This window comes from Leucopleurus acutus, assembly GCF_964270905.1.
Source record: "Leucopleurus acutus genome assembly, chromosome: 14".
In the NCBI taxonomy this organism is placed as follows: domain Eukaryota; kingdom Metazoa; phylum Chordata; class Mammalia; order Artiodactyla; family Delphinidae; genus Leucopleurus; species Leucopleurus acutus.
In genome coordinates, this window is record NC_139156.1 from 25,429,864 (window position 1) to 25,441,493 (window position 11,630).

Consider the following 11,630-nt stretch of genomic DNA (forward strand, 5'->3'; position numbering starts at 1 on the left):
TAGAGGTTTTAATTTCAATTCACAGCAAAATGATGATGATCACAGATTTAGTACCTTAGTTTGTACTTCCTCTGTACCTGAATCATCTATTGCTGTGAAGCCTAAGGTTTAGGTGAGAAAGCTGCATTCTTAGATAACTCCTCTGTGATTGCTCTAGGACTGTGGTTTGCTCCAATCTAAGGTGTGGTTTTCTTATTAGAGAAAGTAAGTATTCAATGCTAAATATGAGACTGAAGCCTTGAAAACATTGTATAGTGGCGACAGGTGTTTTGGATCAGGAATAGGCTGTTTAACAAGTCAAATGCATATTATCCCCTCTTAAGCATTAACTTTTTTCAAGCAACAGAATTATATTTTTTGGCTTGAAATGGTGCTTTCTTCTATATTTGATTTCTCGGTTTTCTTAGCAGATATCACTGTCTCCTCCAATATTTCTTCAAAACTTTCCCCTATCTGGGAGGTTTTCTTCGTGGCTACCTTAGAAGCCTCCTCTTCCTCCTCCTCTTTCTTAAGAGACAGCCCAGTGGATGAGACTTTGGAGGTGGTAGAACTGAGGATTCTAGGAGGGAGCAGATAGCTTGGATTGGGAAGTGGATTCAGCCCTGAAATGCTTAATCCACTGGTGCTAAAACGTGTCTCTTCGCCTTCCAGCAGTTTCCTGTAAATCCAACAGAGAAAAACTCTCAGGAAGTCAATTTGAAACTTTTAAAGAATTTAACCCTCCAGCCTCTATTCATTTTAGAAAGATTAGAAAGATTTCGCAGTTTCTTCATGAGATTGAGGCCAATAAATATTGAATTTCAAGGCTCAAAGACCTGGACTTTATCCGGCACATGCACACACACACTCAAACACACACTCACACACACACACACACACACACACACACACACACACACACACTCACAAATCTTTAGCACAAACTGCGTTTAAAGCACTGTCAAGGGGAAACCTATCCTATTCGCAAATACATTTAAAAAAACACTACAACTCCCCTTGGTTTCATCACACCCATTTTTGGCACTTAGAGTCTACAAAGCTCTAAGGAGAAGTAATTTATTTTACTAATTAACACCTTAAGTGCAACAGGGATAAGAAGGTAAGAAGTCCACAAAGGAATTGCCTAATCAGCCTGAACTTGAGATTTGTATTTTTTTCAACGTGTAGGGGTACAAAGGAAATGGAATCAGCAATAACAGAAACCAGTGAATTAAACTGTTTCAGATACCAAGCTTTTTCCCAGCCCGGCTTAAATAGCATCATAAAAGCATGGCCCCAATACCTTTTTTTCTCATAACTCTAATAATTTTTATCATTTTTTTTTAAATCAGAAACTCAAAACACTATCAACTCCTCTTGGAGCTTTCTTTTGAAGTAGTATACATAGTGTAAGGAAAAAAAGAAAAAATTTTCGGACAGATCTGGGGCTGAGTTTGAGCTCTTCCGTTACCAGCACTGTGACTTTGAGCATGTTGCACAGTCTGTGGTTCAAGTTTTCTCATCTGAAAAAATGGGAATAATATGACTTGATACCTAGATAATTTATATGCAGTATCTAATATAGTGCCTGGCACGCAGTAGTCATTCAAAAAATAGTAGCTGCTGTTATTTATTTATTTTGAATTTTATTTTATTTATACAGCAGGTTCTTATTAGTTATCTATTTTATACATATTAGTGTATACATGTCAATCCCAATCTCCCAATTCATCACACCCCCACCACCTCCACCCTGTATTTATTTTTTTTAGAGGTAAATGTTCACTTACATATTGCTTGAGTAGGAATCCAGGGGGATACCTCACCTGTTGGGACTTTCTATGTTACATGAACCTTATTTTTAAAGTTAGAGTCTGATGGATTTTATTTCAACCTCTGTGCACTCACATTATCCCCTTAAATCCTTGCAGAGGTAGGTAGACTACTCCAGGCCTAGTAAGGTGGAGCTGGGATATAACCAAGTCGAGGGGCATAAGGGTCAGCTCACCTGGAAGGAGCCCGTGATGCCTTTCCTTAACCCCCCCCCCTCACCCATCAGAAATCAGAGAGACTAAAACCACTTATTTGGGTAGAGATGCCCCAGGTGATGGGATCTGCTTGGGTGAACATGCCCTGTGTCATACCTGTAAGCTGCTATCTCAATGTCAAGAGCCATTTTGACATTGAGCAAGTCCTGGTACTCCCGAAGGTGACGGGCCATCTCACTCTTGGTGTTCCTCAGATCATTCTCCAGCTGCCCAATGTTATCCTGAAAAGCAAGACATGTCCAACATACTTAGGCCAAAGCAGCTGGCATTCATGGAGACTGAGACTGAGATTGAGAAAGCAAGGATTCTCAACCCTGCCTGCACATTAAAAATCCAGACCTGTCCCCCAGCCCAGATTCTGATTCATTTGTTCTAGGGTGGGGTCCCAGCATCTGCATTTTTTCATAAAGGTCCCCAGGAGATTTGGATACATTTCTACCACGGAGCACATGGTTCTAAACTGAATACTGGGGAAATATTTATGTTTTACTTACTTACCGTCCCTCCCTTGCTTGTTGTATTACTGCTGAATCACTCAGTTGTTACATGTACTTTCCCAAACCAAAGGCTCAGGTTAGGAGCTTAGATTCAGAAAATTCCAACTGTGGACAGCACAGAGGGGATGGCAAGTCTTCTCTGCCTCCATTTGTTTTGATGGTTTCCTGGAAGTCTGCTACTCAATCACTTTACTGAAAGCATTTTCATGACAGATAGGAGGAAGCATAAACACTCCAAGGAATTTTTTTTTAATCCAAATGGCAGATTGAAATTATAATATTTTTTTAAAAGGAAACTAAGTTCATATAATACTTTTGCTTTAAGTTCCTCCAGGTGCAAACCCAGGCACAGAAGAAAAATAGCTTTAAATCTGTGATTCTTGAGAAACCAGAGGATCTTTTAAAAACACAGTAGATCCCATTGCTCATCTTCCTAAAACCCTCCAACAGCTTTGGAATTAAGTCCAAACTCCTCCGCATGGCCTCTACTTTTCCCCTTGCTCAATGTGTTTCAGCTACCCTGGCCTTCTCTTTTGCTCCTTAAACTTACCAAGTTCATTGCTATCCCAGGCCCTTTAGGCTAGCTATTTCCTCTGTTTGGAATGCTCTGTGGTGGGTCTTCACATGCCTGACATCATGGCATACTAGATTCAGTTCAAATGCCCTCTACTAAGACAGGTCTTCCTCAGCATCCAGTGTAAGTACCCTTTCCACACCGATCTAGCACGTGATTTTACCTTAAAGCAGGGCAGCTGCTGGCCCATGAAGGAACTTTGTGTAAATTAGAAAAAGGCACCTCCAGTGGGAAGACAACTTAGAAAAAAGCCCCCACTTGAAACTGGCCACTCTGATTTTTATTTATTTATTATATTTAAAAAATAGATTTATTTATTTATTTTTGGCTGCGTTGGGTCTTCGTTGCTGCGCGCGGGCTTTCTCTAGTTGCGGCGAGCGGGGGCTGCTCTTCGTTGCAGTGTGTGGGCTTCTCATTGCGGTGGCTTCTCTTGTTGCGGAGCGCCGGCTCTAGGCGCGTGGGCTTCAGTAGTTGCAGCACGCGGGCTCAGTAGGTGTGGCTCGCGGGCTCTAGAGCGCAGGCTCGGTAGTTGTGGCGCACGGGCTTAGTTGTTCTGCGGCATGTGGGATCTTCCCGGACCAGGGATCTAACCCGTGTCCCCTGCATTGGCAGGCAGATTCTTAACCACTGCACCACCAGGGAAGTCCCCACTCTGCTTTTTAGCTCTTATCATTATCTGGGTAATTCCTTGTTGTGGGGGGCTGTCCTATGAACGTAGGATTTTTAGCAGCATCCCTGACCTCTATCCACTAGATGCCAGTAGCACGTGCCCTGCCTCCCAGTTGTGAAAATCAACAATGTCTCCAGACACTGCTAAATGTCCCTGGGAGGGTGAATCACTATTAGAGAACAATTGAACCAGGATGTAATTTACATGGAAACCTGGACCCCTTCTGTCTAGTTCACCTCTGGAAGCCCACAGCCTAGCACAATGCACACTGTAGATGCTCAATGAAGGACTGTTGAATGAATGAATGATGCTACATAAGCATTTATTTTCTTATTCTGAGCAAATAATTTATATAATTCAGTTGCAACTCTGTCAACATGAAGAGCACAATGACTGAGAGTTATTTTTATGAAGTAGTGATGCAGATAAAAATATCAGAAACCTCAAGAAAGTAAGAGCTGAGGAACCTTTGAACTTCCCTTGTGGGGATGTTGAAGCAATGGTGAAAGGCAGGGCTGACACATTGGGGGTACAAACTTCCAAATCAAGAGAATATGCAGAAAGAACAAAAATTCATACCACCTACCTGTTCTATAAATATTGACAGGAATACCACAAAGAAGAAACTCAATTAACTGATGGGTACAGAGCAAGGGATGATAAGCAGTGGGGAAAATACATAATACACTGGACAGTGATGAAAATATTCCAAAGTGTGTTAAGAGATCATGAGAGTTTAAAAGGATTTTTACCAAGAAATTTTACTGGATGGTTGCTATATTTGAGGTTAAACTAGCCTACAAGCAAGTCTGCTAGTGACGCATTAGAGGTAAGAGAATCAATATTATTGTGGTAAGGGGGAAAAGCATCTAGGGTGAAGGAAAAAGGAGAAAGGGGAGGGAGTATACTCATTATGCAAAGGAGCAAGAGAAATGTTATACGAGGAAAAAAAGAGGATTTCATCAGGATCTTTGGGTTGCATTTCTTGCCCTGCCACAAACATCTAACATACCTCAGTCAGTTTTCTATATTTTAGTTTCTTTGAAACTTCCATTTCTGTATATGGGAAATTACAGTGTTTATTCTTTTCTGAGGTGTTCTGAGATCCTCAAGTTAGGATGCCAATTTAATGCACCTCACATTATTATGTGATGAATCCATTATCTGTTAAATTAGATAATAGGCATTAGAACAGCATTTGGCACCTAGGAATGCTCAATAAATGTTAGTGATTTTTAATATTGTTAATATCTCTACCCTTGTTAACTCTCTACCCTTATAATGATATAGACAAATTAATCACGAGCCCTCCCTACAACCCTTTAGATAACTAAGGAAGGCAACGTAAAATAAAATTTTAATGTTGGAGAGTTGGAGGCAAACCCCTTAAAGCACCACGTTATTATTTTTTGTTTGTTTTTCACGAAGATGTACATCTCCGTAACAGAGTTTTTAAAAATCACAATTTTAAATAAAAACCTTTCTAAAGTGGTTTGTAGTACTCTTACCTAGGACACTAAACACAATGCAATCTTTCTCAGCAACTAAGGATTAAGATAATGATCAATTATTTTTCTATAATACTGTGATGTGATTTTTAGGTCAACTAAGATATATCAGACTGTTTATTTCTATCCTAAATGGCCCCTTAGAGCAGTATTTTTTGTAATTTTTAAAAATTTTATTATTTTTTATACAGCAGGTTCTTATTAGTTATCTATTATATATATATTAGTGTATATATGTCAATCCCAATCTCCCAATTCATACAGCAGTGTTTGAGTTAGTGTTTGCTACGTATTGGTTTTCTTTGTCCTGAAAGTTTAACTGATCTGTTTCTACTCATTCTTGACAATGCCTGACTCCAGTGGCTCCTCTTCTTTATCTTGCTGCAGGCTTGAAATCCAAATAGCAAAGTACTTTAGAATCATGTAAAGTTAACAATAAACAGGCTGGGAGCAGCAAAAGGGCCAACTTCCCAATATGTGATTTAGAGATAGACATTTTGTCACATCAGCAGGTTAATTAGGTCCTTTTTAAAAAAATTATTTTTGTTTCACAGCTGTGTTTTCTGAATGAGAGGTTGTTGGGGACCTGAGTTCCAGATAGATGAAATTTCCTTAAATTTTTCTGTTACACATTTCACATGTCTATTTTATGGATCAGTGTAGACAGAAAGCACGACTTTGCTCCTGTTAGAAGGAACTGTGCTGACTGCTGACCACTGCTCCTCAGTGTCCAGTCTCTTGTTTGCACTCTCTTCCCCACACCAGGCTGTCTTGCATTGCCCTTCAAAAGCCCTGCCAAAGATGGCCTCCAGCTCGAAATGTGAGCAGAGCGCTGCAGGCTGCCCCCTCCCCCAACCACGCAGCTACTGCTGGATTAGCCTGAGGGAGTGGGAGAGAGGCACTCCCAGCTCCAGCGGGGGTCTCTCCTGGAATGGCTAAACCAAGTGCTGAGCATCTTCCTCAGGGCCGGAAGGAAGGATGCGGGCTGGGAGTAAAGAGAGAGAACTGGCCACACTAGCATCTGCAGTGGAGCATAGGAACAACTGTGGGTTTCATCACTCTGAGGGGCCCTCAGCCAGGTGAGCAGTAATGAGTGCGGCACTCACTGATTGAAAGAGGCTGTTCAGAATTACTGCTCTGCCTGGTAAATGAAGGTGGGGAGAGAGGATTTCTACATATGGTACACTCACAGGTCACTGTGCTGCCTTTTCTCACTCCTATCTTTGCTTCATCCCATATTTTTATTTCCTACCATACTTTAAAATGTTGCATTATATGTATTTCTATAGGCTGGTTTACACTGGGAAATGTGGTTTAAGTCAATGCACACCCAAATCAGTCTGAGGAATGACGGTGCTTTTATCGAAATTGCGTATTCCTGGGCCCCACCTGCAAACTGCTGAATCCATATCTTTGGGAGTGGGCCTGAGAATCTTTCTGTTAAGCGCCCAAGTAACCTTGGTGGGTCAATGGGTTTAGGAACCACTAGTTTTTTTTTTTTCTGTAAAGGCTCTATCAGGATGGCCCAGGTGACAATAATACAGTGAGGTACAGGGGGCAAAAACAGAACAAAAGAAAGCAAAAAGCACATGGATGAGTTGGAAAAAAAAAAAAAAGAGAGAGAGGGACCAAATGAAGCTTTTTTCTTGAATTCTAATTTCAGAAATGGATCTATCAAGCTATAGATTTTTACTCAGCCACTGCCACCCCCAATCTCCAAGGGGCCAGCCCCTTCCTCCTATTTAATTAGGCTGCATTCCAATCTCATACTGGAGAGAAGAGGGCAGACTTGGCTCATCTCCCTGGAGAGCATTAACTAATGGTGTGATCTTGATTGTTCAGCAAGGTCTTTCAAGGAAAGCTTCAGCTTTCCAAGACTGACCACAGTATAGGGCCAGGGCCCCCAGTACCCTGCAAAAATGTCCTTCGACATCTTTGGCAGAGCAAGGACTCTAATGGTGGTGAAGCAGCTATGCAGGAACCAGAATCACCCTGTGTCAGAAATGGAAAACCTTCAGCTAAAGAGGGTGGCTCTGTTTGGCTTCTGAGGACAACAGCCCTAACTCCTCATAATTTTTCCTGTTACCTGATTCAGGCTCTCTCATACACCACTGTATACTTACTATGTCACCTTGAATCATTCATCACCCTTTCAAAAGTGTGATACGCTTTCTTTCCTCAAATAGGCTGTTAGCTCTCAGGAGCAGGGAAAATGTGACTTTAATGGGGCCCTCCTCTGCCTCTAAGAGGGTGGCAAACTTGCAAAAGAAGATGAGCCTACCACTAATCTCTGAAGCAGAAGAAAGAACAGCCTCCATTACTGCAGTGAAAGGGGAGGGGGAGGGGGTTAGAGGGCAAGAAAACAATGGCTGAATCTCACTGTGGAGGAGGCTTTTCATCTCAGTCAGCACTGCTAAGACTGCTACAGAGAATAGCCCGATGACTCCCTTGTGGCTTCAGGACTTCAGGATCCCTAGGTGAAGATGTGAGCCCCACCTCAGCCTTAGGTCCTAAGAGGTAGGTAGGATACACACACACACACACACACACACACACACACATATATATACATATATACATATATATATATATATGTATATATGTTGTCTGATCTTCTCTTCCATTCAAAGCAGGTCCACTGAGGCTCTGAGGCTAAATCTGACGGGGGCAGCACTGCAGAGCTGCAGAGGCTGCAGTTTCTGGTGTGTTTTGTTTTCTGCAGACTACATCTCCATGACCCTACTACTGTCTAACACTGAAAGCCTTTTAAAGCAAACAAAACAAGCCAGACAATACTGTCACTACCTCTCAGAATACAGGGGCTATAATGAGCAAACAGAGGACATGGCAAAGCCCAATTCAGATGAAGGTTGTGGGTAAGTTATCCTTTTTAGAGAAATACTGGGCTAGCCCTCCAGAAGACCACCTAACTCATCCTTTGAAGCTTCTAGAAGAAAACATGAAGTCTCAATTAACTAAATGTGATTAGTTCAGGCCATCTGGGACCTAGGCCACATAGTGAAAAGTTCAAGTTACAGATATTGAAGTGGAATAGAAGTATTTGAATATTACTGTAATTCCAAACACCAAAACAAATGGTCTAAGCAAGCTTCCTTCCTTTATCAAAGGGAGTAGTTTATAATGAACAGCAAATACTGCACATCAGTAGCTCCAGACTCAAATAGCATTTTGAGGTTTCACTCCTTTCTTGATTGTATTTTATTAATGTTCCCAAACCCCATTAATTTTATCAAATGTAAACTTTGATCTTGGCTAGAATGAATTATTGCAAGTTTCCGAATTATTAGCATTCTATCCCATGGAATTTTTATTGCACCTTGAAACAGAACCACACTATTTAGATTCTTTTCTACACTTTCCTCCTGCCTCTGTGTCCTTTGTGGTCATAAGCCCAGAATGTTCTATGTGGTAAAACTGAAGAGGCAGTGGCCTTTGTTTGTAGAGAAAAGGAGGAACGAGCCGATCGATACCTTCACAGGGGCTTAGAGGACAGGCAAAGACGGAAACAAAATAAGTGACCTATAACAAAGATGAACCCATCTCTGTGATTTATCACATGCACTTAGGATGGAAGAATGTTAAGGAAATGGGCATGTTCGAGTGGGACTTCACTGCTGCTGAGCAGATTAAGTGGTTTTTGTTAAGTGCTAAGCCATCCATGAAAGTGAAAATTGATGCTGTCCACGAGGTGACCTTTTTGATTGCAGGTAGCCAAGACTGATGTGTTGGTGTTGCAGAAGAAAAAAAAAAATCAAAGCAGTTAATTGCCTAGAGACTCATAACTGGGACATGAGACAAGAGGGAAATTCTGAGATGGGAAGAACGAGAGATCAGCACCGAGGACAGCGACCGACCACTCTCATTTGCTGACGGCTGCAAAGCTTTCTATAGGAAGTAGTAACATTACTCCGTGGAGGAGGGAACCGTGTATATGTGTTGGGGGAGGACAGAGCAGAGCGGTTATTACTAGCCCAATCACTCATCTTGTTGGTTCCCAATCTCTACTCCTTTGAGGGCAAAAGTCAAGACAATGGGATAGAACCCTTCCCAGTTTAGTCCCTCATTCTTCCCCCAACCCAAGGGCAGGACTATTTCCAGGGCGCACAGAAAGCCTTTCAAAGTCAATCAAACAAGCCAGACAGCGGAAACAGCACCACCAGCCATGGAGAGGCTGTGACCCACCCCCGTTGGGCTCACTCCTACTTTGGGTGGGTGTTGTTCTTCAGGTCGCCAGCGTGTTTATGCCACTTGCTGACAGGGAGGCATGAGGTAGATTTTAAGACTCCGAAGAACAGAAGCTTGAGGGCTTCTTTGTTAGAAGGGCTTGGATAGGGACGTTAAGTGAGGGGCAGGGAAAGAGGGCGTCCAGGCCCCTAAAATTAGCGAGAGAGGCTCCAGGGCTTTTTGTTTGCTAATGCCTCCAGGCGGGGCTCTTTCTGTCCCCTCCCTTATCCTCTCCTTGGTTTCTAGAGCCCCAACTGTGCGGGAAGTATGCGCGGGAGAGAACAGGACTCCCCTCCCTACGCAGCGTTCCAACCTTTACCTGGTAGCTGGCCACCTCGGCACTGTGACGCTCCTCCAGTTCCAGGATCTGCCTCTCCAAGGACTCGTTGGCCCCGCGCAGCCCCTCGATCTCGATGGTGCGTGCCTGCAGCTGGCGCCGGTACTCGTGAATCTCCTCGCGGCTGGCCCGGATGGCCTCGGTGCTGCGCGCCGCCTGCTCGTTCAGGTTGGCAAACTTGGACTTGTACCACTCCTCAGCTGACTGCAGGTTCTTGGCGGCCAGGGACTCATACTGGGCGCGGATCTCCCTCAGCGCCGAAGTCAGGTCTGGTTTAGACACAGCCACGTCCACCTCGGCCGCGGCCTGCGACGACGCCTGCAGCGTGGCCAGTAGCTCGGCCACCTCCTCGTCGTGCACCTGGCGCACGAAGGCCAGCTCGTCCAGCAGCGACTCCACCTTCTTCTCCAGATCCAGGCGGGCCAGCGTGGCGCCGTCCACGTCGCGCTGCTGCGCCTTCAGGGCGCGCTCGGCCCCTTCGCGCCCTCGGCTCTCCTCCTCGCAGCGTGCCCGTAGCCGCTGCACCTCCTCCGCCAGCCCGTCGCGCTCCAGCAGGGCTTGCGCGCGCGCCGAGCTCGCCTCCTCCAGCTGCGCGCGCAGCTCGCGCAGCTCGCGCTGGAAGAGCTCTCCGAGGCGCGACGGCTCGGCGTGGCGCTGCCGCAGCGCGGCCAGCTCGGCCTCGAGCGCGCGGTTCTGCGTCTCCAGCTGGTGCACCTTCTCGATGAACATGGCGAAGCGGTCGTTGAGGCCCTGAAGCTGCTCCTTCTCGTTAGTGCGGATGATCTTGTACTCGTTGGTGCGCGCCGCCGCCTGACTCAGGTCCAGCCCGTCGGACGCCGGAGACCGGCGGTAGGCCAGGCCCAGGCCGAGCGACGAGGCCGAGGAGCAGGCAGCCGAGGAGGCCACATTGCAGCGGGACAGCGACTGCGAGCGGAAGCTACCCGCGCCGCCGGCCCCGGGGAGACGCGAGGACAGGCGCGAGCCGTCTCCGAACACCTTGCGGTAGGAGGAGGCGGCGCCCAGGTAGTGCTCCGAGCCGAAGCTCATGGTGCCGGGACCAGGACCGGGGGAGCGGCTGCGCTGGAGCTGACGAGGAGAAGAGAGGTGAGCCGACCGGGACGCGGCGGAGCGGTGTGCACCGGGTTTTAAGGCGTGGGGTGGCAGGGTTGGGGGGTGCCTGGGGCGGCGCGTTGTGGGCGGAGCTCCTGCTCCGGGCCTGGCGGAGAGAGGGAGGGGGGGCATCCAGGAGCGGGGGCGGGGAAGCGCAGTGACTACCGCAGCTGCGCGCGCCACGGACCGAGGGCGCGGGGACAGAGCCATTTGCGTAGGAGCCACCGCCTGTCTGAAGCGTCCGTCCCGGAGAGTTATCTGGTTTGGAAGTGACTTGTGCGGAAGGGTGCCTAAACGATGGGGGTTTCCCATCCGGAAACCACACGGCTCCATCGCGTCCTTTGACCCTGTCCTCCTTGCCCCCTTTAATCCACTGGGAGGTTAGTGTTTTCTGGGAGGTATGCTGTACGCTCATCGCCACCTTGGAGCTCCCGAGCGTGAGGCCCTGTTTTTCCAGACAGAATGTGGACCCTCAGGGCGCGGCTTTGGCCCCTCCCTCTGCCCACTTGGGGTTCCCAGGGGAGAAGTGGGTCTACGTCAGAGAGCATCTCATCAGCTGTTCCTCTGCAGCTCTCCGGAGCGCCCGGGGTTGGGTGGCTGTGCTGAAAGCCTGCGACGCCCGGGAAGAGAGGGGAGGAAGGTAAAGGGAGTGGGCCTGAGTT

General features: G+C 46.2%; 1 protein-coding gene across 1 annotated transcript; it reads right to left on the reverse strand.

Annotated features, from left to right (window-relative positions):
- Positions 1 to 348: 348 nt before the first annotated feature.
- Positions 349 to 10,905, reverse strand: INA (internexin neuronal intermediate filament protein alpha; the record flags this gene model as incomplete). The annotated part of the gene is made up of 3 exons (XM_082854617.1): positions 349 to 658; positions 2,124 to 2,248; positions 9,841 to 10,905. The coding sequence occupies 3 exons, from the start codon at positions 10,903 to 10,905 to the stop codon at positions 349 to 351; spliced, it is 1,500 nt and encodes a 499-aa protein (XP_082710743.1).
- Between the last annotated feature and the right edge of the window lie 725 nt (positions 10,906 to 11,630).